This window comes from Schistocerca serialis, chromosome 7 (genome assembly GCF_023864345.2).
Source record: "Schistocerca serialis cubense isolate TAMUIC-IGC-003099 chromosome 7, iqSchSeri2.2, whole genome shotgun sequence".
Lineage (NCBI taxonomy): Eukaryota > Metazoa > Arthropoda > Insecta > Orthoptera > Acrididae > Schistocerca > Schistocerca serialis.
The window spans coordinates 533,853,172-533,878,487 of record NC_064644.1 but is presented as its reverse complement, the minus strand read 5'-3'; the positions used below and the strand labels follow the sequence as shown (position 1 = coordinate 533,878,487).

Here is a 25,316-nt window from a genome sequence, read left to right as displayed (position 1 = left end):
CTGCCATGCGAGCTCTTGATACTCATGCAGCTTTTCCTTTCCCTCAAGGCTTTCATTGATTTTCCTTTAGATGGGACCAATCTTTCCCATGGTCATGCATACTTCTGCAACCTTGCATTTTCCTCCACCCATTCCTATTTTGCCATGTTCAACTGTCGATCATATTTTTCGCATACTCCTCTCTGTCGATATGAGAGCCTTATTTTAAATCTTCCATTTCACCAATTAAACTCAATACTTCGTGCGTTATGCAGCGATTTCTACTAGGTCATTTACATCTTTTTGGTCCTCACCTGCCGTTGGAATATCATTGCTCAGAGCTACAATTCACTTTACATTTTATTTCTTTCTCCTGTTTCAGTTGATCGTTGCACACTGCTCCCTTTGAAACTAGAAACAAACTGTATCTTCAATTCAACAAAGTCTTAATTTCCTACTTTTTCAAATTAAATCTGCATCATTTATGATCGGAATCGACATTCTTTTATAATTTAAAATATGGTTTCGAAATATCTGTATTACCATTATACAACGTAAGAAAAACACAATAGTACCTCCAGTTCCCTTCCATGTATAGGACTTTCTTTCACGATTCTTACACAAATTGTTTCATATTTGTGCTATATGCAAAATTCTTAAAATTCTTCCAGGCGGATTCACAGTAGTATTAGGGCGATTATGAACTAAATACATCTGCAATGAACACTAGCGAACGTCTCTTTAAGTATGGCGATGTAATTATTCATGTCCTCACACTCAGTGAACAATGCTAGTTTATTAACAACAGATGACATTGGAATGTTTGTACTGTCGAACTAATGTTAAAATACCTAAGTCTTTTTGTACAAGATGAAGGTCTTGTATTACTCTTAGGACAAGAATTTGCGAAATGACATCATTAAGTATAGATAACCGCACATCTCATGAATGACTTTGTTTCCAAGACTTCCCATAACACTACATGTAAGAATTTGCTGAGTCCAGTTGCTCAAGAAAGTGAACTAAGCTTCTACATCTACATCTACATATACATGGTTACTCTGCAATTCACACTTACATGCCTGGCAGATGGTTCATCGAACTACACTCCTGGAAATGGAAAAAAGAACACATTGACACCGGTGTGTCAGACCCACCATACTTGCTCCGGACACTGCGAGAGGGCTGTACAAGCAATGATCACACGCATGGCACAGCGGACACACCAGGAACCGCGGTGTTGGCCGTCGAATGGCGCTAGCTGCACAGCATTTGTGCACCGCCGCCGTCAGTGTCAGCCAGTTTGCCGTGGCATACGGAGCTCCATCGCAGCCTTTAACACTGGTAGCATGCCGCGACAGTGTGAACGTGAACCGTATGTGCAGTTGACAGACTTTGAGCGAGGGCGTATAGTGGGCATGCGGGAGGCCGGGTGGACGTACCGCCGAATTGCTCAACACGTGGGGCATGAGGTCTCCACAGTACATCGATGTTGTCGCCAGTGGTCGGCGGAAGGTGCACGTGCCCGTCGACCTGGGACCGGACTGCAGCGACGCACGGATGCACGCCAAGACCGTAGGATCCTACGCAGTGCCGTAGGGGACCGCACCGCCACTTCCCAGCAAATTAGGGACACTGTTGCTCCTGGGGTATCGGCGAGGACCATTCGCAACCGTCTCCATGAAGCTGGGCTACGGTCCCGCACACCGTTAGGCCGTCTTCCGCTCACGCCCCAACATCGTGCAGTCCGCCTCCAGTGGTGTCGCGACAGGCGTGAATGGAGGGACGAATGGAGACGTGTCGTCTTCAGCGATGAGAGTCGCTTCTGCCTTGGTGCCAATGATGGTCGTATGCGTGTTTGGCGCCGTGCAGGTGAGCGCCACAATCAGGACTGCATACTACCGAGGCACACAGGGCCAACACCCGGCATCATGGTGTGGGGAGCGATCTCCTACACTGGCCGTACACCACTGGTGATCGTCGAGGGGACACTGAATAGTGCACGGTACATCCAAACCGTCATCGAACCCATCGTTCTACCATTCCTAGACCGGCAAGGGAACTTGCTGTTCCAACAGGACAATGCATGTCCGCATGTATCCCGTGCCACCCAACGTGCTCTAGAAGGTGTAAGTCAACTACCCTGGCCAGCAAGATCTCCGGATCTGTCCCCCATTGAACATGTTTGGGACTGGATGAAGCGTCGTCTCACGCGGTCTGCACGTCCAGCACGAACGCTGGTCCAACTGAGGCGCCAGGTGGAAATGGCATGGCAAGCCGTTCCACAGGACTACATCCAGCATCTCTACGATCGTCTCCATGGGAGAATAGCAGCCTGCATTGCTGCGAAAGGTGGATATACACTGTACTAGTGCCGACATTGTGCATGCTCTGTTGCCTGTGTCTATGTGCCTGTGGTTCTGTCAGTGTGATCATGTGATGTATCTGACCCCAGGAATGTGTCAATAAAGTTTCCCCTTCCTGGGACAATGAATTCAAGATGTTCTTATTTCAATTTCCAGGAGTGTATATTCATACTACTTCTCTACCATTCCACTCTCGAATGGCGCGTGGAAAAAAGGAACAGCTAAATCTTTCCGTTCGAGCTCTGATTTCTCTTATTTTATTATGATGATCATTTCTCCCTACGTAGGTGGGTGTCAACAAAATATTTTCGCATTCGGAAGAGAAAGTTTGTGATTGAAATTTCGTAAATAGATCTCGCTGCAAAGAAAACCGCCTTTGTTTCAGTGACTGCCACCCCAACTCGCGTACCATATCAGTGACACTATCACCCCTATTGCGCAATAACACGAAACGAGCTGCCCTTCTTTGCACTTTTTCGATGTCCTCCGTCAATCCCACCTGCTAAGGATCCCATACCGCACAGCAGTATTCCAGCAGAGGACGGACAAGTGTAATGTAGGCTGTCTCTTTAGTGGATTTGTCGCATCTTCTAAGTGTTCTGTCAACAAAACGCAGTCTTTGTTTCGCCTTCCCCACAATATTACCTATGTGGTCTTTCCAATTTAAGTTTTTCGTAATTGTAATTCCTAGGTTTTAAGTCGAATTGACAGCCCTTAGATTTGTGCGATTTATCGTATACCCAAAATTTATCGGATTTCTTTTAGTACCCATGTGGATGACATCGCGCTTTTCTTTGCTTAGTGCCAATTGCCACTTTCCACACCATACAGAAATTCTCTCTAGATCATTTTGTAATTGGAATTGATGGTCTGATGATTTTACTAGCAGTAAATTACAGCGTCATCTGCAAACAGTCTAAGGGGTCTGCTCAGATTATCACCTAGATCATTTATGTAAATCAGGAACAGCAGAGGGCCAAACGCCAGATATCACTTCTTTTCTACTCGATGATTTACCGTCTGTCACTACGAACTGTGACCTCTGTGAGAGGAAATCACGAATCCGGTCACACAACTGAGACGATACTCATATGCACGCAATTTGATTAATAGTCGCTCGTGAGGAACGGTATCAGAAGCCTTCTGGAAATCTAGGAATATGGAATCGATCTGAGACCCCTTGTCCACAGCATTCATTACTTCATGGGAATAAAGAGCTAGCTGTGTAGCACAAGAACTATATTTTTTGAATCCGTGTTGGTTATGTATAAATAAGTCATTTTATTCAAGGTGATTCATATGTTCGAGTACAGTAAATGCTCCAAAATCCTACTGCAAATTGAGATCAGTGATATGGGTCTGTAATTCAATGGGTTATTCCTATTTCCTTTCCTGAATATTGGTGTGACCTGTGCTACTTTCGTGTCTTTAGGAACAGGCCTTTCGTCAAGTTGTATATGATTGCTAAGAAAGGCGCTATTGTGTATGCATACTTCGAAAGGAACCAGACTGGTATACCATCTGAACCGGAATACTTGCCTTTCTTAAATGATTTGAGTTGTTTCGCAGCACGTAAGATATCTACTTTTATGTCACTCATGCTAACAGCTGTTCTGGTTTCAAATTCTAGAATATTTACTTCATCTTCTTTCGTGAAGGAATTACGGAAAACTTTATTTAGTAACTCCGCTTTAGTGGAACCATCATCGGTAATATTTCCATCGCTATCGCGCAGTGACAGTATTGATTGTTTTTTGCTTCTTTTACTTTCAGTGCAAGTTGACGCACGTTTATACATGAAGAACAAAACATCCTGCTCCATTTATCAATTCGTGATTACACATCGATAACGTTTTATTCGCTCAGACGTACACATCATGTGTGCCTCTTACCATGGGCTGGATTCCGTTCGCGAGCAGCTCGTCGATGAGGTTGTTGTAGTAGTCGATGCCTGGCTGGTTGATGACGTCAAGGTCTCCAGTGGGCAGGATGCGCGCCCAGGAGATGGAGAAGCGGTACACGTCCACCTGTTCGAAAACAAGGAGAATCATGTAAGCCACCAGCATCTCTGTTCTTCAATACCTAATTGTGAGAGTACGGGAACGGTGTATTAACTGCATTGTACGTCTTCTTGAAGCATTCTTCTACAAAGATTTCTTACGTTCAGAAAAAACCATAATGAGTGAAGAGTGCCCGACGGTGAGGCCGAGCGGTTCGAGGCGCTTCAGTCTGAAACCGCGCGACCGCTACGGTCACAGGTTCGAATCCTGCCTCGGGCATGGATGTATGCGATTGTCTTAGTGTTAGTTAGGCTTAAGTAGTTCTAAGTTCTAGGGGACTGATGACCTCAGATGTTAAGTCCCATAGTGCTCAGACCCATTTGAACCATTTGAGTGAAGAGTACAGTTAACAGTGATGGAAGCAACAGATACACATCATATGTATGTTAAAATGTCTTATATAGGTTTCTAATGAATGGGAGTAGCCTGAATTCAACTAGTGAACTTATTGAAATTTCACCAGACTGGACTATTTTATTCCAAAGAAGAAAAGAAAGTAATTTTTAAAATTCTACAGTAATATCAAGATAACTAATAAGTTTGCTGCTGACCCTTAACATTGAAACACCCGCAAGAACAGCAAAAAACTAAATTTTTCTTTTGTTTATATACAGTATAGCAGGAATAACATTAATTGCGCAGGTGATTTGGAGGACAACAGGACGCGAAAATTTGTTCGCTAAGCTGACGCTTCAGACAGTAACATTGCTTCTAGCCTGTTGGAGCATCCAGTTGAAATGAAGTACGATGACGTCATTCCATTCTGTCCCAACCTTCTGTTCACTTTCATCAATCATAGTGGTTCGCGAGTGCTAGCCTGCTAGTTTTCAGCGACCCATGATCAGATGTTTTTGGTGGGTCAGAGATCTTAGGAATGTTCTGGCCAGGGCAACAGCTGAACAACCTCTGTGTGGAATGTAACAGTTTCGGACCTATGGTCTTAGGCTCTTGTACGATGGCCGCTGGTGATGAGTCGAAGTCATGAATTGATCCCCAGGTGGCTGTGTTTACCTCAGCAAGGTACAAAGTAGCATGCTTGTCCTAGGCGAGGAGTCAAAGGCGGCTGCACCCTGCCTCAGCGAAAGACAGTGGCAATAAACCCTGCTGAGTCACGAGCGAAGTCAGGCGCTGTGCCAGACAAGCCGCAGGAGCAAGTGTAGAACAACCAGTTGATACCCTGACAGCCAGGCACATGGTGCGTTGCCTCAAATTAACAACTTATAGATGCCCAGAGACGAGCTTGAATCATCTAGGAGGCAGCTCCATCTGTATGGCACTAGTTGAAGCACTGGAAGCATCAGATCACGCAGCGGCATGTAGACCAGAAAGTGGGGCAGCCAGCAGGTAGATGTAGATGAGGCTGGGTGACTTTTCAGCTGGTGCGAAGTACGTCTGGGTGTCCGTAGTGGTCAGCGACATCATACTGCCAGGACTGGGCTGGAGTATGTATGGTACATAGAGACCACCGAGGCAGTGCCACGGCAGGTGTGGCCTGATGTAATTGAATTCGCCTCTGCAACAGACTGAAATTTTGTAACATGCCGCCTCAGCGATTTTCAGGCCGTGGCAGCGCAATTACTCAGACAGCTAGCTGACCCATCTGCCACGAGTTGTGAAGTCTGTCAGAGTGGTGTCACCACAAGAAGATCCGGTCTATCAAAACCCAGTTCGCTGCTAATTTGTGGACCTATTAGAAACAACACTGTACTATTTACAATTTTTTCATGTATTTAATGACGCTACATAGCAAAAGTCTTTCATTTTAGTCCAATACAGCTAATATTTCTATGGATAGATGTACACTGAATTCTAGTTGAACACTAGGTGTGACCCACCAGTTGGTCTACAACGGACTGGTGGTTCGAAAGAGTGGTGAATCCAAGCTGTAGATAGACAAACACTGTACAAGCGAGGACAAGGATTACTATGGTACCCGAAGAAGAGGTTTCTGTCACTATGACTTGGTGGTGGTATGTATTGTGATGTTGCTGAAGATGTTGGAACATTTGTTCTGTGCTAATACTCGAAGACTGTATGGGTATGAGCCCATGCCAAGATCAGGGTAAAGTGTGATTTAAGGTGCATTCAGGAAGGTCAGGTTCTTAATGGGTAATACTTCCATAGGATTGTCAAGCAGCTGCAGCAGTGGAAATGTTTGGTTTGTAGCTGTAGCCCCTGTTATTCTTGCCAGAAGCCAGAAAGTAGTTACTGACATACCACACTGCGTACCTTTTGGTAGTAATCCGTTGCCTCACAGATCTACACCTTGTGTTTCCTTTGATTGCTCTTGTTCATAGCAATTTATTATAACAATAGCTGTACCATATACAGAGTATGCCAAATCATGTCCCGCCTTCTGAAAATAATGTCGTGTTGCAGGCATATATCGTCCGCTTCGTTCTGCACCTGTCCTCTTAGAAGTGACTCATTTGTCTCTGTGACAGTTGAGAGTACTGTGGATGAGCACGCTGTAATTTCCTCTCTCTGGCATCGCTGCACTTTGTCTCTTGATATTACTGAATGTTTCTTTCCATCTGGTGCTCTTACAAAAATTTCTTCATCATGAGTTTCACAAACTTTCCACAATTACTCCATTTTATGGGATTGCATGAGACTCATATCTGGCATATCTAGTGGTATCTTGACAAGATATTTATTTCCAGAAGTACAATCATTTCCACTCTACTTGACAGTTCCTTCCACGCTTGTTGTAGACCACCCAGAAACTGAGTCGTTGGTAACAGGGTAGAAGTTAGCTGTCCATGGTCTGTAAATCAGCCACTTCTATGGAAGTATCACCTACACAGTCGGCAAAACTGCATAACAGCCTTGCCAGGGCCAAACAAGTATTTAACAGGTCTAACCAGACCTGTATTATGTTCACACCACTATTTATCAAACTGGGTGTGGTACATAAATAACGAATACACAGTAAATGGCAAAGGTGTTTCATCAGTTCTACCATAAAACTAGTGCTCTCGTCCAAATTAACGTTTCTGGAACCACACATGAACAAGGAATTATTTACCGTGCTGTGAGCTTCAGTGTCACCTTGCTGGTTTGGAATAGATACCAGTTGCATATTGGATGAAAAATGTGCTGCTATAGTCAGTACATAGCATTTCCCTGTCAATAATTTCAAAAGGCGTATTAGCCTCCATTAATCTCTGAAGTGGAATACTTGATAGCTCAACTCAGCTCAGTGTGCACACTGTACACAGCTCCTCAGACACTTTGCCGCATCCTGTTAACAAGTACAGTACCAGTACTGTTTGGCTACCTCCATTTCCATGGTTCTCCGACCCCCATGCCTTGATAACACGTGATCACGTGCCTGACTCAACACTTCGCCATGCATAATTGCTGGAACCATAACATGTGGCTTAAATTTTGTCTTCTGACTTAACACACTGTGAAATTGTCATTGCATTGTAGACAGTTTACAGTCTTCGTCAGTTGGTTGCTCCGCCTGACGTTCTATACTGGTGTGACCCAGTCTTCGTAATAAATAAACCTCCCTACTGAAGTCATCTGCATTCCTTCGGTTCTTTCCAGGTCGATCGATTACCTCCAAATTCCTGTTCACTACACTTCAGTGCTCTATGTTCTTTTACCGGATGGATCTTTCAACCGCAATAGTCATATTTATGTGACATGATTCGTCACTAGAATAAATTTTCTGCCGTATAGGTATCACCAGAAATACGTAACAGCATAAATGGGGCTTAACAGTTGGCTTATTTGTACCCGAATTTTTCTTCTGCATTTTATGTAATTATTGTGATTCATAGGATATCAGTTGCCCTTGTCCATTTACTTCTTGACTTAATACTTATCCAAACATGTAATTATTTGCGTCACAAACAAATACACTGGTGGCCAACAGTTCTTTTAATCCTTTTAACATGTCTTCATACTCCGATTTCCATTGGAATTTCATCGTATATCTGTTTTCAATAAGTAAGTGAGAGGTCATGCTATTACTGCAAATTTCGCGGTAAGCTTTTTATAGTAACTCCCTAAACCCAAATATGAGAGTAAATTTTTCCCTGTTCAAAGCACAGGGAAATCTTATATAGTCTTCATTAATGTAGGATTTGTACAGACTCCATCACGACTAATGATATGGCCCAAACACTACATCTCTTGTGGTGTGAAGCGAGACTACTTTAATGTTAAGTGTGTTGCATACAGCCTGTGGAACAACGATTTTAGTGAAACTTCCTGACAGATTAAAAACTGTGTGCCGGACCGAGACTCGAACTCGGGACCGAGCTCGAATCTCAGTCCGGCACACAGTTTTAATCTGCCAGGAAGTTTCATATCAGCGCACACTCCGCTGCAGAGTGAAAATCTCATTCTGGGAACGACTTTAGTCATTGCACTTCCTCCTCTACATCGTCTGCAAAGATTGTTATGCCATCCAATACGCTTGGTCTTAACTCTTTCGAAACTTCATCTACCAATCGATGAAATGTTGCTGGCGCATTTTCCAAACCAAGCAGCATATTGTGGTATTGGTCGTGCTCAAAGATGTGTAACTGCCGTTTTCTGTCATTCCTCCAATGCTACTTCCAACTCCCCACATTCATGCGGGAAAAATATCAGTACTGCCCCCAAACTGTTCAAACTTTCAGTTACGTTTTGTACCGGATATGTGTCTGTAATCTGATGACAAGATATTTGTAGTCACAGCAAAAGTGATAAGCTTCAGTTCGATCAATACCTTTTTTTCCTGGTTTTCGCCAAAGACTGCTAATTTCCTCAATAATGCTGTTCCATAAATGTTGTTTAAAGAACTCCATCACCAGCTGCACGTTATGAGGTACAGCCATGGCTCTGATACACATTGGCCCATTCCTAATTCGGACACTGTGTTGTGCTACAGGGGGTGCTAGGAAAGCCCAAGAAAGATTAAACTAGTCTTCAAACTCCATTAACAATTCCTCCTTGGATAATTTTTCCGTGCTTTCCGAATGTTTGATCTCCTCCTATAATTACATACTGGTGGCTTGTTTATATGTAGTGTCCAAGCTCTTCTTATCAAGAATATCTCTCTCCAGAATCTCTTAACTAGAGACCAACAGATCTGTAGACAAGTGAATGTCTTCAGTCCCCAAGTTATCTATTCTGATGGGCACCACCTGCTCATCCTCCACCTCCTGTACATGTAATATCTTCCTCTGAACAAAACTGCGTGATTTACCCAATTCATCATTTTTCTCCCAGTGGATTAATCACACATAACCTGTTTGCAAACAGATGAGCTCCTACACTCATCCACAGCACTTTTCCCATAGCTTTCAGTGTTTTATAAGGCGAATTAATTCTCAGTGGTCCTTAACACAGTTCAGTTGCACCAAGGATGAACCTTGTGGAAATGTAGCATAGACAACAGTTTTCTCCAGGTTAAAACGCCGTCAGTGGCCAGAGACAGTGGTTATGTGAGTGTGAGCTGTGTTTTCTACGTTAGAAGAATGCCTTTTAGCCGCAACCCCATGTGTGTAGTACTTTTATTGTCGTCCCTGTCTGCGAGTCAGTTTCTCCTCTGTACGGTCAGTAGCACACTATCATTTCCATAATGTTGTCGCTAAACTTACGAAAGATTAGTGCACTCCAGTGTCCAGTAAAAGCTTGTGTTTTCCTCCATCTGCTAAGTGAGTTAAGCAAAATTCCGCCTCTGCACTTGTTTCTGTTATGCTAAATTAACTAGCTCTACTCAGAATTCTGGAGAGACTGACTGAAAATAGGTTGCCATCTTTCAACAATATTTCTGTATCTGGCATGATCAGCCACATCGGTAGCATTTGATGTCAGTTGTAAAAAGAAACGCTTTCTTTCACGGAATTGGTTAAGCGAATCCAGTTCATCTGATACTAATGACATTCCTGTGACTCCAGTTAAGTCTTTCGGAGATTCTTACCATACCTTTCTTAATACAAGTCACATGTATTGACATTAAGTTTCCTGTTTCTCTCCATGCAGCAGTGGATGGTGCTTTCTGACACACTGTTTAAATTCGCCCAATAATATCTACAGCTATTCTTTCTACTATAACGCTGCAATAAGACTCTCCCCAGACTGTCAGATGTATGAGCACTCTCTACGTATACTCAGATTCAGAGCTGTCAAAATATTGTCTACAAATGTGAACACAGCCTCTCCTGTTTTACTTAAAAAGTGAGGTTGCTGCACTAGTTTCTGGGGTGGATATTGATACTTTGGACACGTCTCTGGTTTCTTGTAATTGCTCTAACTACTTATGCTGTCCACGTTATCTTTCCTCATCTGAGCCACTGATCAAGGAAAGACTGAACCACCTCTGTAGTGGTAACCTGTTGTTCCCCAGGTTTACTCATTGCAAACCCTGAGTGTACGACAAAAGGACAAAACAAAAGGAAAAATACAGTAAAACTTAATACTAACATTACATTACAATTTTTCCTACTAATGTTTTTTAATCCTTACATGTGAATGCTAATCATGCAGCTCTCTGTATCCTCCAGCAAACAGCCCAGGACCTTTACATTCAAAACACTGCTGAAGATTGAGTTCATGGGACATTATGCTACAGCAAGTTGCACTTCCACACCTCACTAGGCATATTCTGTCATATGTTCATCTATTGTTATCTACCCAGTGCAATCAATGCTGAATCCATTTTCGCGAATCGCTCCTTCAACACAGGTCTCCTATGTAATTGCTTCTCCATTGTCAATCAGTTGAGCAAAGAAAGTTTACCCTCATTCACTCTACTGAGATGATGATGCTAATTGCTGACGCACACATTGCTGGCAGTAATTGTCTATTTCTGGCAACACTGTAGTAGTGTCAGTGTTGTGGACGCTGCTATTTGTCAGGATGATCGACTGAGGATGCTATATAAGATGTCAGGTGCACACTACCAGTTTCTCGGTAATACTCCATTAGCAATTGCACTGTGACTCTCGTACAATGGCTGCTGGTGGCAACTCGAATTCATGCACTGAGGCCCAGATAGTCATGGTAACCTCAGAAAATCACAATGATACATTCTTACCTCGCAGCAGATGAGGACGGCATGTCTGTGCGCTACCTCAGTGAAGAACAGTGGCAAGAAGCCTTGCTGAGTCTTGACTGACACACCTGGTAAACCGCAGGAACAGGTGTAGAGCAACCAACCACTTCTCTGGGGAATCATGTGTGTGGTGCGTTGGAGCAAAACCCAAGATCCATCGAGACATGCACGGGCCAGCTCGTGTCACCCGGGAGATGGCCTCGGCTGTATGATGCTGATTCAAGCCCCACAATACCACATCTAGCAGCAGCCCATAGACCAGCAGCTAGCAGAGATAGTTGGTAGATGTCGACGATGCTGGGTGATCTGTCAGCTGGTGCGGAGTATGTCCTGGAGTTGGTAGTAGTCGAAGACAACTTACTGTTAGGTCTGGGTTGCGACAGTTTATGGTAGGTTTTTCACAAATTTGTTAAGGCCAATCCCGTCTTGTTGTAGTACGTATTGATCACAGCACTGGAACATCAGACCAGAGTCTGAGGTAATTACGCTCGCCACTGTGCCTAACGTCTTGCCTCAGCACTATTCCAGCACCGAAGCGAAATTAGATTATCAGCTAGCTGGCCAATCTGATCATGGCTTGAAAAGCTGTCTGGAGGGTAGTTGGTGCGGCAGTAGTTAAGTCACAATAGTTTGAGGGACATGGAGTCTTGTATTATCTAGTTCAAATATGACATATAGTCCTCATGAGTATCCCATACTGAAACTTCCTGGCAGATTAAAACTGTGTCCCAGACCGAGACTCGAACTCGGGACCTTTGCCTTTCGCGGGCAAGTGCTCTACCATCTGAGCTACCGAAGCACGACTCACGCCCTTTCTTTCAGGAGTGCTAGTTCTGCAAGGTTTTCGCAGGAGAGCTTCTGTAAAGTTTGGAAGGTAGGAAACGAGATACTGGCAGAAGTAAAGCTGTGAGTACCGGGCGTGAGTCGTGCTTCGGTAGCTCAAATGGTAGAGCACTTGCCCGCGAAAGGCAAAGGTTCCTAGTTCGAGTCTCGGTCGGGCACACAGTTTTAATCTGCCAGGAAGTTTCATATCAGGGCACACTCCGCTGCAGAGTGAAAATCTCATTCTATCCCAATACTACCGGCCTTATCGCGTCGGAATGTAAAAGCTATTATCCCTAGTACCATATACGAACCAGAAATGATCATGTTGTCTATCAATACCTCATACCAGCCGGCCTGTGTAGCCGAGCGGTTCTAGGCGCTACAGTCTGGAACCGCGCGACGGCTACAGTCGCAGGTTCGAATCCTGTCTCAGGCATCCATGTGTGTGATGTCCTTAGGTTAGTTAGGTCTAAGTAGTTCTAAGTTCTAGGGGACTGATGACCACAGAAGTTAAGTCCCATAGTGCTCAGAGCCATTTGAACCATTTTGAACCTCATACCATCTTGCGCTGGGTTGATAAGATAATTATGAATATTGTCTGGAAACCTTCATTCTCATCAGAGACTCCACACAGAGATACGTCAGTTATGGTTGCATACACAAAAGCTTGGATTTGTCAGAGAAGACAAGCTGACGCTCGGCATGTGCCCCCTCTCTTCGTTGCTCGCACCACTGTTGGCCCACTTCTCATTGCTGTAGAGTCATGGGAAGCCACAACATGGTGGCTGCAGCGAAACTCGTGGATACTTGTCCTGCTGGAAACAGTCCCGTTTCCTGAATATGGGTACACTAAATGGCTGTACGATCCTGTGATCTAACACGCCCTCGCAAGCTATGCATCTCTACTCTGGGGCAGCAGTTGTAAGAGGTAGCTGAGATTCTGCACAGTATAAAGTACAGTGCATCTGAACCCCTAGATTCCACATTAGCATGACGTTCGTAGGATACTGTCCACAAGAGTAGGAATATTGCAGACGACAAACCACAGTACACAATCTCAACAGCCATGTTCGTGTCACAGTCGAATACCGCCAGGAATTGGTAGACATTCGTCCTTTGACGTGGCACAATGCTATTTACTCACAAGCAAACAACGTTTAAGTGAGGAATATACATTGTATTTCTTCATTATATAGAGTATGTAGATGGTGTTACTTTCAACCCACCAGGGTAGCGACACGCCGGCCCTGGATCGAATCCGCCCGGCAGATTAACGGCGAGGGCCGGTGTGCCAGCCAGTCTGGATGTGGTTTTTAGGCGGTTTTCCACATCCCACTAGGTGAATACCGGGCTGGTCCCCACGTTACACCTCAGTTACAGGCGTCGCAGACATCTGAAACGCATCCGCACTATTTTACGATTTACACTGGACGCAGACAATTGGGTTACACTGATTCTGTCCTGGGCCGGTACGGGGTGGCAGCATGAAGGGCATCCGGCCATCCCTAACACTAACACTGCCAAATCCTTTGTAACCACGCCAACCCTGCGACCGCTGTGGGACTATGGCGCAAGTGAAAGAAAGAAAAAAAGATGGTGTTACTTTCACGTGTTTTGTGCTGTTGTTGTTAAACTGTAATCATTAATTTAACTGGAAATGTACAGGATGGGAAAAGTGAAACTGACCAGGAAAGTACTTCAAGCACCTGAAGACAGATAATCCATCTTAATCAAACCGCACCTGGTGGTAAATAATGTAAACAGTTTTGCTTATCGTAAGGTGCACGAAGCGTTTTCCTGGAGCTTTATCGTGCCCATTCTGTAGTACATTTCATTCGAATTTGACTTTTGTTGCGTGCCTCGCCCTGGTGTTGCAGTTCTTCTAAGCAGCGGTGTACTTCATTAATGGTTCAAATGGCTCTGAGCACTATGGGACTCAACTGCTGAGGTCATAAGTCCCCTAGAACTTAGAACTACTTAAACCTAACTAACCTAAGGACAACACACACATCCATACCCGAGGCAGGATTCGAACCTGCGACTGTAGCGGTCGCGCGGTTCCAGACTGTAGCGCCAGAACCGCTCGGCCACCAGCGGCCGGCGTACTTCGTTAACGTGAGAGTGGAGACTACGACTGAGTCACAACATAACACGGTAGATTCACCGAGTACCACGCCTGTGCAGCGGCAGCGAGTACTTACATTGAGCGCCTTGAGCATCTGCACGTCCTCCTGGTACTTATGGTACGAGTCGCAGGCCACGTCGCCGTTGGCACCATTCGTGCCGTACTCTGGGTGTTCATGCAGCATGTGGTCCCAGATGTTCTCGCCCTTGCCTGCGTACACAGCGGTATGTTATTGCAAGTAGTGCAGTGTAGTTTTGCATGAAATGACAGAAAACCCGTTGGGCGAGGAAGTTTAATACCTGCAATACCACTAGCCTTTTGGAAATGGACTCGACACATCTGAAAAGTACATGTAAAATAACTGATTGTGATTAGTGGAATTTACGAATGTTTTTAATCAAGTCAGACAAATGAAAGGGATAGCGCAGTGACAGATAGAGAAAGTGGGAGGCAAAAGCCTGAGGTACAAATAGTGGCTCGTATCCGTGGTGGAGAACGATCAAAAGTTATGTCAATGAAAAGCAAACGTTCAGGCAGAGGATCTCTTGCGTGCTTAAGGTGGAGATTGCGAGGTGTCAGGAAAATCTGACTTGTGGAACACCGCCTTTTACTGCGATTATGGCTTGTTGTGAACAACCGAAGCTGTCAGTGTTTACTATCAAAAACAGTCTTAATCACAATTTATTTATTATGGTAACCGGTTTCAACCACTATTGTGGTCATCTTCAGACCTACATGTCGTATACAAAGCTTTAATTAGAGGGCTACACACATTAAAGAAAATATATAAATTTATAAAGCTATAAAACGATGAATTACCAATGAGTAAGAACCTCCTTCTGCTGGAGAATCACTACTGGAGAAACTATTTTTCTTTCCTTTATTGTTATTTGACACCTTGCAATAAGGTGGGCTGGCAGCAGAACACTACGCTGCTCTTCAGCCACTAGTTTTACAGAGAAAACACAATGGAGACACAGAATATACAGAACAAAGTGCGGGGCAAAAACAATAGACACAGAACACGTAGCCGTTGACACGTGAAGACACCTAAGGAAACTGTTGGCACTGCACATGGACACTGATGACGGAGACGACACGTGAACGATGAGGCACAAATACGACAGCACACACACTTTAACGATGGCAATGATCTCCGGCGCGCGAATGTCAACTTTACGTGTGTAAGTCCAGGGACCTGCCAAGAGGGGAAGAAGGTGGTGGGGGAGGGAGAGGGGAGAGCAAAGATGCCAAGGGCAGAGGAGATGGGGGGAGGAATGAAGGTATGGGAGTAGGGGAAGCCTGGGGGAGGAGGGGGGAGAGAGGGAGGAGGGAGGGAAGGGGGAGAGAAGGGAGAGAGGGTGCCCATAGGAACAAACACAGGAAGAAGGAGGGAGTATCAAAGTTGGTAGGAGGGGTAGATGGAGGGGAGAAGGGCATCATCAGGGAGAGGGAGCTGGCAGAAGCCACCTTGGGAGAGGGTATGGAGAGTGGAAAGATGGAGAGCAGGTGGGATGTGGAAATACAGGCGCGGCAGCAGATGGGGGCGGGAGAGGATGGGAGAGACAAGCGGGTGAGGAGGATCGAGTTTATGGGAGGCGTAGAGGATCCGTATCCGTTCGAGGAAAAGGAGGAGGTGGGTGAACGGAATAAGGTCGTACAGGATCCACATGGGGGAGGGGAGATGCTGTAGGCGAGGTGAAGACCATGGCATTCTAGGAGCTGAAGGGATTTGTAAAAGGTAGGGGGAGCAGAGATCCAGGCAGGGTGGGCGTAGCAAAGGATAGGGCGTATGAGGGATTTATGGATATGGAGGATGGTGGAGGGGTCCAGAACCCATTTACGGCCAGAAAGGAGCTTGAGGAGATGGAGGCGGGAGCGTGCCTTGGCTTGGATTGTTCGGAGGTGGGGGGTCCAGGAGAGGCGGCGGTCAAGGGTGACGCCAAGGTACTTAAGGGTGGAGGTGAGGGTGATAGGACGGCCATAGACGGTGACATAGAAATCGAAGAGGCGGAAGGAAGGGGTGGCTTTGCCTACTATGATCGCCTGTGTTTTGGAAGGATTGACCTTAAGCAACCACTGGTTGCACCAAGTGGTGAATCGGTCAAGATGGGACTGGAGAAGGTGTTGGGAGCGCTGCAGGGTGGGGGCGACGGCAAGGAAGGCGGTGTCATCGGCGTATTGGAGAAGGTGGATGGGGGGTGAAAGCGGCGGCATGTCCACCGTATACAAAAGGTACAGAAGAAGGGAAAAGACGGAACCTTGGGGCACACCGGTGGAGGGGAAGAAGGTGTAGGAATCCGTGTTATGGATGGTGACGTAGGAAGGACGTTGGGAAAGAAAGGAACCGATCAGACGGACGTAGTTAATAGGAAGGGCGAAGGTTTGGAGCTTGAAGAGGAGATCGGAATGCCACACACGGTCATAGGCGCGTTCGAGGTCAAGGGAGAGGAAGACAGCGGAATGACGGGAATTAAGTTGTTCGGAGAGGAGATGAGTGAGGTGAAGGAGAAGGTCATCGGTAGAGTAGGACGGCCGAAAGCCACACTGGGTAACGGGAAGGAGGCGGTGCTGGTGGAGATGGGAGAAACCAGTGCACGTCTTACTATATATAATGGAAGCTCCGCCCACTTCTGATGGAATGATGTCATTACTAACCAATGGGTTATAAGTCGAATAACAATATAAAATTTCTTAGTTAAAAGAACATTGTCAAGAATTAAAAATAAACACAGATTAAGCTTATATAACAGCTATTGTCAATTAAGAAGCATTAAAAATATTTAAACATGTAGGATCAACGAACTTCGTTTTGACAGTACATGGGTTGCCCTCTCAAGGCCTGTTAGTGAACCATATGGAACCACTGGTTGCCATGGTGAAGTTGGAGGCCGTTCCAAGGATGAGACAGCTTACAACAATTTCAGTGGAAAGAAGCCCATTGGTTAGTAATGACATCATTCCATCAGAGGTGGGTGGACCCTCCATTATATATAGTAAGACGTGCACTGGTTTCTCCAGTAGTGATTCTCCAGCAGAAGGAGGTTCTTACCCATTGGTAATTCATCGATTTATAGCTTTATAACTTTCTTTATTTTCTTTAGTGTATGTTGCCCTCTAATTAAAGCTTTATATACGACATTTAGGTCTGAAGATGACGACAGTAGTGGTTGAAACCGGTCACCATAATAAATAAATTGTGATCAAGACTGTTTGATAGTAAATATTTGTAATACATCGATGACTGTCACTCCCATAATGTATTCAAAAGGAGCTATCAGTATTTTGAACCACGTCGTTTAATCGCCCTCCTATGAAAGTGAGTCGAAGCTCACTTTCATAGGTTCGGGACGGAGCACTTACAGTGTACTTGGGGTGTGTAAGGAACAAGTACACGTCAGAGCACGCCACTGTTCGTATTCGCTCGTTACATGAATGCTCTTAGCCCAGGGGCGTTGGCAGTGGATTTCGTATCATCACGGCCGACGTGTACATGAATCCTCAGCTCTTCTCATTGCAGGAACTCTTGTGTGAAAGAGCTCACTGATAGTACCTCATTAACAAGTTTCGGTCTCGGGCCTATTGCAAATGTTCAAATGTATGTGAATTGCTAACGAGCCAAACCGCTGAGGTCATCGGTCCCTAGACTTACACACTATTTAAACTAACTTATGCTAAGAACAACACACACACTCACGCCCGAGGGACGACTCGAACCTCCGGCGAGAGAGGCCGCGCAATCCGTGACATGGCGCCTCAAACCGCACGGCCACTCCGCAGGGCTCGGGCCTGGTGCTCCAGCAGTAAAGACCGTGCATGGAAAGGGTTTTAAAGCAGCAGAGAAAAGCGGCAAATATATCGCAGAGTGTTGCAGTCAGTGGTTTAAGTATTCTGATTAAAAACTTTTTTAGTCAATGAACATGCTTCAGCGAAATCTTTTGTTGCTGGATAGTATTACATGATTTTTAAAGTACTTTCAATACATTAGTAGCCAAGTACTAGGCAACGCAATGCGAAATGAAATATTGCCGTTGCGAAATATCTTTTCTGCTATATCGCACGGGAGGTTTAAGAAGGTACGAGTCCCACCAGTGAACGACGACTGCTATCGATTTTCATCAAATCTGCATTAACCAGAATGAGATTTTCGCTCTGCAGCGGAGTGTGCGCTGATATGAAACTTCCTGACAGATGAATACTGTGTGCTGGACCGAGACTCGAACTCTGGACCTTTGCCTTTGGTGGGCAAGTGCTCTACCAACTGAGCTACCCAAGCATGACTCACGACCCGTCCTCAAAGCTTCAATTCTGCCAGTAGCTCGTCTACTACCTTCCAAATTTCACAAAAACTCTTCTGCGAACCTTGCAGAACTAGCACTCGTGGGAGAAAGGATATTGCGGAGATTCAAATGTGTGTGAAATCTTAGGGGACTTAACTGTTAAGGTCATCAGTCCCTAGCTTACACACTACTTAACCTAAATTATCCTAAGGACAAACACACACACCCATGCCCGAGGGGGGACTCGAACCTCCGCCGCCGGCCACGGTGGTCTAGCGGTTCTAGGCGCTCAGTCCGCAACCGCGCGACTGCTACGGTCGCAGGTTCGAATCCTGCCTCGGGCATGGATGTGTGTGATGTCCTTAGGTTAGTTAGGTTTAAGTTGTTCTAAGTTCTAGGGGACTGATGACCACAGATGTTAAGTCCCATAGTGCTCAGAGCCATTTGAACCATTTTCGAAGCTCCGCCGGGATCAGTGAGACAGTCCATGACTGCAGCGCCTTAGACCGTATTGGAGAGGCATGGTTTAGCCACAGCCTAGGGGATGTTTCCAGAATGAGATTTTCACTCTGCAGCGGAGTGTGCGCTGATATGAAACTTCCTGACAGATGAATACTGTGTGCCGGACCGAGACTCGAACTCTGGACCTTTGCCTTTCGTGGGCAAGTGCTCTACCAACTGAGCTACCCAAGCACGGCTCACGACCCGTCCTCACAGCTCCTCTGGAAATATCCCCTAGGTTATCGCTAAGCCATGTCTCCGCAATATCCTTTCATCCAGGAGTGCTATTTCTGCAAGATTCTCAGAAGAGCTTTGGAAGGTAGTAGACGAGCTACTGGCAGAATTGAAGCTGTGAGGACGGGTCGTGAGTCGTGCTTGGGTAGCGCAGTTGGTAGAGCACGTGGCCACGAAAGGCAAAGGTCTTGAGTTCGAGTCTCGGTCCAGCAGACAGTTTTAATCTGGCAGTAATTTTCAAATCTGCATTAATTTCGGCACCTGTAAATTCCTATTGAACCCCATATTTGGACAGCAAAAAAATGGTTCAAATGGCTCTGAGCACTATGGGACTTAACATCTGTGCTCATCAGTCCCCTAGAACTTAGAACTACTTAAACCTAACTAACCTAAGGACATCACACACATCCATGCCCGAGGCAGGATTCGATTTGGACAGCAATTTAGACAATTTTAAAAGAAAGGAACATGTGTGTTCGGAGACACTGTTAAGTAAGATTCCTTCAGCAGGTACAATCCTTGAAATGAGAATAGGAACTGTGCTTATGTATGGTGAAGTGTATTTACCAATGTCTTATCCAGACCAGTTTCAATTCTCAAATGGTGACACATCTCGAGAAATTTATTTAGAACACATAATTATAAAAAATATGGTACTGTAGATGTTAATTCGCACTCACCATCCTCATTCCAAGCGCCTTCGATCTGGTAAGCCGCGGTGGCGCTCCCTAGCAGGAAACCTTCCGGGAACTGGTTGACTGCTGTCTGTGCCGCAGCAGCAGCGAAGAGTGCTACCAACAGTGGTAGCTGCTGCATTATGGAAAGTCAATAATGTCATGCAGTTTTTGGAACTTGTGTCTGTGTTTATATATATGGGATTTGAAGTACTTGTGTACAGTACTCAGCACTGAGCAAACAACCCTGGCTATCACTGATTACCAGATAATTGAAAGACTGTTCTAAAATATCTAATTCTTGTAGTTATAGAGATACGATCATTGGTCCAAGGTCTGACCACTCGGAACGGGGTCTGCCCACGCGGTGTGCGACCTTGAGTAGCGGCTAGCTGCCCGCGTCCTTGAAACGCGTGTTGTTGCGTCGTGTCGGTCACACAAGAGAGCGATCTTTCTGCCGCGGAGGCTGGCCTGTGGTCGCGGCGAGCGCCGCTCTGTCAGACAATACGCCGTGAGTGCCTGCAGGCGCATTTTCTGCCTGACGGCTGAGCCTGAGGCGGCGGGACGCAGGTCTGTCGTACAGGTGAGCGTGCAGTCCACACGCAGGAGAAATCATGCAAACAGAAGAACTTATCGAACAGACGAGGAAGTACAACTTCTTTTCCGATACAAACGATGAAGCTTCTAGAAACATTTTCAAGAAGGCCGAAGCGTGGAGAGATACAGCTACTAAACTGTTTCAGAATGTTTCTGCAAAAATGTTATTTTCACATATGCAATAGGTTACATAAAATGAAGCACAGTACAATATTAAGTCCGGAAAATCAGTGCATATTTCATCGTAAGATATCTGAACATATTACAGCAAGAGTGTAGGCAACCATATGCTGAAACCCAGAAAATCGAACTTATAAGTGTCAAACATGTCTCATTCAAACTTGTTTTATAGCATACACTACTGGCCATTAAAATTGCTACACCAAGAAGAAATGCAGATGATAAACAGGTATTGATTGGACAAATATATTATACTAGAGCTGACATGTGATTACATTTTCACGCAATTTGGGTGCATAGATCCTGAGAAATCAGTACCCAGAACAACCACCTCTGGCCGTAATAACGGCCCTGATACGCCTGCGCATTAACAGAGCTTGGATGGCGAGCACATGTACAGCTGCCCAAGCAGCTTCAACACGATACCACAGTTCATCAAGAGTAGTGACTGGCGTATTGTGACGAGCCAGTTGCTCGGCCACCTTTGACCAGACTTTTCAATTGGTGAGAGATCTGGAGAATGTGCTGGCCAGGGCAGCAGTGGAACATTTTCTGTATCCAGAAAGGGCGGTACAGGACCTGCAACATGCGGTCGTGCATTATCCTGCTGAAATGTAGGGTTTCGCAGGGATCGAATGAAGGCTGGAGTCACGGGTCGTAACACATTTGAAATGTAACGTCCACTGTTCACAGTGCCGCCAATGCACACAAGTGGTGGACGAGACGTGTAACCAATGGCGCCCCATACCATCACGCCAGGTGATACCCCAGTATGGCGATGAGGAATACACGCTTCCAATGTGCGTTCACAGCGATGTCACCAAACACGGATGCGATCATCATGATGCTGAAAACAGAACCTTGATTCATCCGAAAAAATGACGTTTTGCCACTCGTGCACCCAGATTCGTCGTTGAGTACACCATCGCAGGCGCTCCTGCCTGTGATGCAGCGTCAAGGGTAACCGCAGCCATGGTCTCCGAGCTGATAGTTCTTGCTGCTGCAAATGTCGTCGAGCTGTTCGTGCAGATGGTTGTTGTCTTGCAAACGTCCCCATCTGTTGACTCAGGGATCGAGACGTGGCTGCACGATCCGTTACAGCCATGCGGATAAGATGCCTGTCATCTCGACTGCTAGTGATACGAGGCCGTTGGGATCCAGCACGCCGTTCCGTATTACCCTCATGAACCCAACGATTCCATATTCTGCCAACAGTCATTGGATCTCGACCAACGCGAGCAACAATGTTGAGATACGATAAACTGCAATCGCGATAAGCTACAATCCGACCTTTATCAAAGTCGGAAACGTGATGGTACGCATTTTTCCTCCTTATGCGTCACTTTCATTAGTGTTAGGGCAATGTTTATGTTCCCGTTTTGCCCACCACACGTGTCACTGTACGCAACTACTTGTTTTTGAGAAGTGACACACTTTTCAATATGTTTCAATTAACAGATACCAATTTCCTATGAATCCCTTGATCCAGATTTTTCATCCCAAAAATTCATGTGGATTTTGCCGTCAGTTAAATTATGGTAACCAAAATTATACACGAACATGTTTCTTTTGTAGTACGATATCAATGTTGACCATCTGGGAAACTGCCTCTTCGCTACATGCTGTGTCTGCAGCCATTGCTGTTCTTGCAGCTTCGGCCCTCCAAAGGTGAAGCTTCTTTTCAGTTTGAAGCTTTCTCTTTTCTACTGCATTGGTAGCAACGTCCATTTCAAAGCTCAGTTTGTCACAAAAAGAGCAAGCGTGTTTACTTGGTAGTCGAAATGACAGGTTGAAGTCTTTCTTAAAGATTTTTCGATAGATGTGCTCCCCCACAATTTCTTTCTCAGATTTGCATTTATCTTTGTACAAATCGTACATTTTGGCCACACACAGCTCAGAATTTAAAATCCTTTTGTGGGGATTATCCTTCCTTGCAGAATGGCTCTCGGAAACTGGAAAGCTTTTCATGTGTTCCTTTACATCATTGAACAGACCTTCCGGTACAGAGAATTTGTTCTGATGTTTGCCTCTTCCATCAAGGTGAGGTGTACCTTTTTCCTTTCTTTTTGTTAAAAGCATAGAGAGTCGCCCATTAGAAGTGGCAAAAGTGTTCAAGAAAAATTTCTTGCATACTACTGCAGAGTTTCTGTTCACATGTAATGGATATTTATAAATACATCTTTCGTGAGAATCAGAGCCATCTCTTGGTTGTCGGTGGTTAACTGAATGATGCCGGACGGAGTGGCCGAGCGGTTCTAGGCGCTACAGTCTGGAATCGCGCGACCGCTACGATCGCAGGTTCGAATCCTTCCTCGGGCATGGATGTGTGTAATGTCCCTAGGTTAGTTAGGTTTAAGTAGTTCTAAGTTCTAGGGGACTGATGACCTCGGAAGTTAAGTCCCATAGTGCTCAGAGCCATTTGAACCGTTTGAACTGAATGATACTTGCATAAACCAGTCAGATAACTATTTTGGCGATTAATATCACTCATAGCCCAGAAATTGTGAAATAATGTCTTCCCCATCCTGTGAAATTTTATTGAAACATGCACACCTGCAGTCCACATTGCGAAATGTTTTTGGAGGAATTATTTTGTCAGTTGCTGTGACGTATAACTCCCCAGTGTTCCTTCTTTCTTTCGAATATGCTTTTCATATGTGTCCGTTTTCCTTGCACCCTTCTTGCTTCGAGCAAGCTTCCTTTTCGTCTGCATATTTGCGGCTGCACCGTTCCCACAGGCATCAGTAACAGTGTCTCCTGTTTCGTCATTTTTGCACTTTCATTGGAAGTTTCATCGTCATCGGTACTGTTATCTACATAGAAAGTAACACTATTCATGATTTACACAGCACCAGATGATTTAAAACATATGTATATCTGAAATACATTAAGATGGAGATCCTCATTTTCCACTGTTATTGTCAACATGACCTCCATTCACGCATTTTCCTTTTTTTGGAACAAAATGTCTATAATTCTGAGAGAAAAGTAAGTAAATTCTTTTCACCTCCAATCGTTTGAAAATCTGGATCGTCAATTGTATCACAGTCACTTGATAATGCTCCTGAATCCATCATCTTCGCAAGAAATAGCTACACGCTGCAATGCAAAAGCACACAGGCTTGTACCACTACTGAAATAAATTCCCGCTTGCTTTCTCTAATGCGTCAGCACTGAGGTGCTTTCTGTTGGCGGCAGGACAAAGCTGGAGCTGTCCCACAATGCAAATAAATTAAAAAACGACTTGTGTGAGTACTTACGTGAGGATAACTCCATTTTTTTCAAAAGTGGACTTGTACCACTGTTGAAATAAGCCATTCATTTATTCTCAACCCTTCAATGGTACACCACAATGGAAACATACTGTCTGATCTCTGTTACTGGTATAAAAGAATTAAGCTTTTCTCAGTTTGTCAGGACAGTGCGTAAGAGCTAACGGCCAGCCATAAGAGGATGTCAGCCATACATCATGTGTTCTATATTTATGATGATCTAATGCAATGTCTCACACATCATGCACTGAAGTGCACAGCAATGCTCATTCCAGGAATAAATGCAGATGTGTTTCCACTCTATCAGAGAAATCGTACAAAAACAGTACGAGGCTTGACATATGAATCATCACAGATCACTTTATTGTGCTGTTTTCTACCATCATATATCTGACATAGCGATGATAGAAAAAAAAACAATAATGAGATTAGGGTGCATCCAGAGAGATATAATCCTTTCTTTCTTTCTTTTCTTGTTAAGTATGTAAGTAAAGAAAAGCTTAATACTACCACATTGTACCCTACGCCATGCACTGTACAAAGGCTTGCAGGGTATTTCTTTATATGTAGATGTAAGATAATGCATTGTCTATAAGAAAATAACAGTGAATTGCTGGAGTAGCTGACCTGAATTTAAATAAATGTAGCTACTTCATCTACATAGGTCTGGAATTCCTCTATAGTACAATTATACCATCACCAGAAACATGAACTGTCGTAAAATAGTGCAGGGACTGGCACTTGGTTGCGAATGTAAATAAATGTAACGTACCACCTATAAATAAATAGTCGGACACATCCATAACAGTTTCATTATGATATACATGTAGGAGTAGATATTTTTTGGCCATTGCTCTGGAGGAAATATTAATCCAGCTTTCATTTTTATGTTCACCATTAACAAATACTTTATTGAAACTATAGACGTCAAAGTATACACATGTAGCCCAAGTACAGTGTTCAATTTATTTTATTTCAATAGTGGTACATCTCCATTACCTCCACTTTTATGCCTATAATACTGCTGAAATTAATGATCCCAACAAATAGAAAGAAAGGTTCATATATAGCAACAAGCCATATACTTGAATATTTCTGGTATCTCAACTGCAGATTTTTCAGCGCTCATTTAACTTTAGTACTCTGTATCTCAGAATGAACAAAAA

General features: G+C 44.7%; 1 protein-coding gene across 1 annotated transcript in view; it reads right to left on the bottom strand.

Annotated features, from left to right (window-relative positions):
* Positions 1-20,243, bottom strand: part of LOC126413219 (myrosinase 1-like) — a 47,425-nt gene extending 27,182 nt beyond the window's left edge. Inside the window, exons 1-3 of the mRNA XM_050083115.1 lie at positions 20,108-20,243; positions 14,489-14,622; positions 4,238-4,372 (exon numbers count right to left, since the gene is read on the bottom strand). Of these exons, the coding sequence (XP_049939072.1) occupies positions 4,238-4,372; positions 14,489-14,622; positions 20,108-20,243 (405 nt within the window). The remainder of the gene's footprint in view (positions 1-4,237; positions 4,373-14,488; positions 14,623-20,107) is intronic.
* Positions 20,244-25,316: the final 5,073 nt, after the last annotated feature.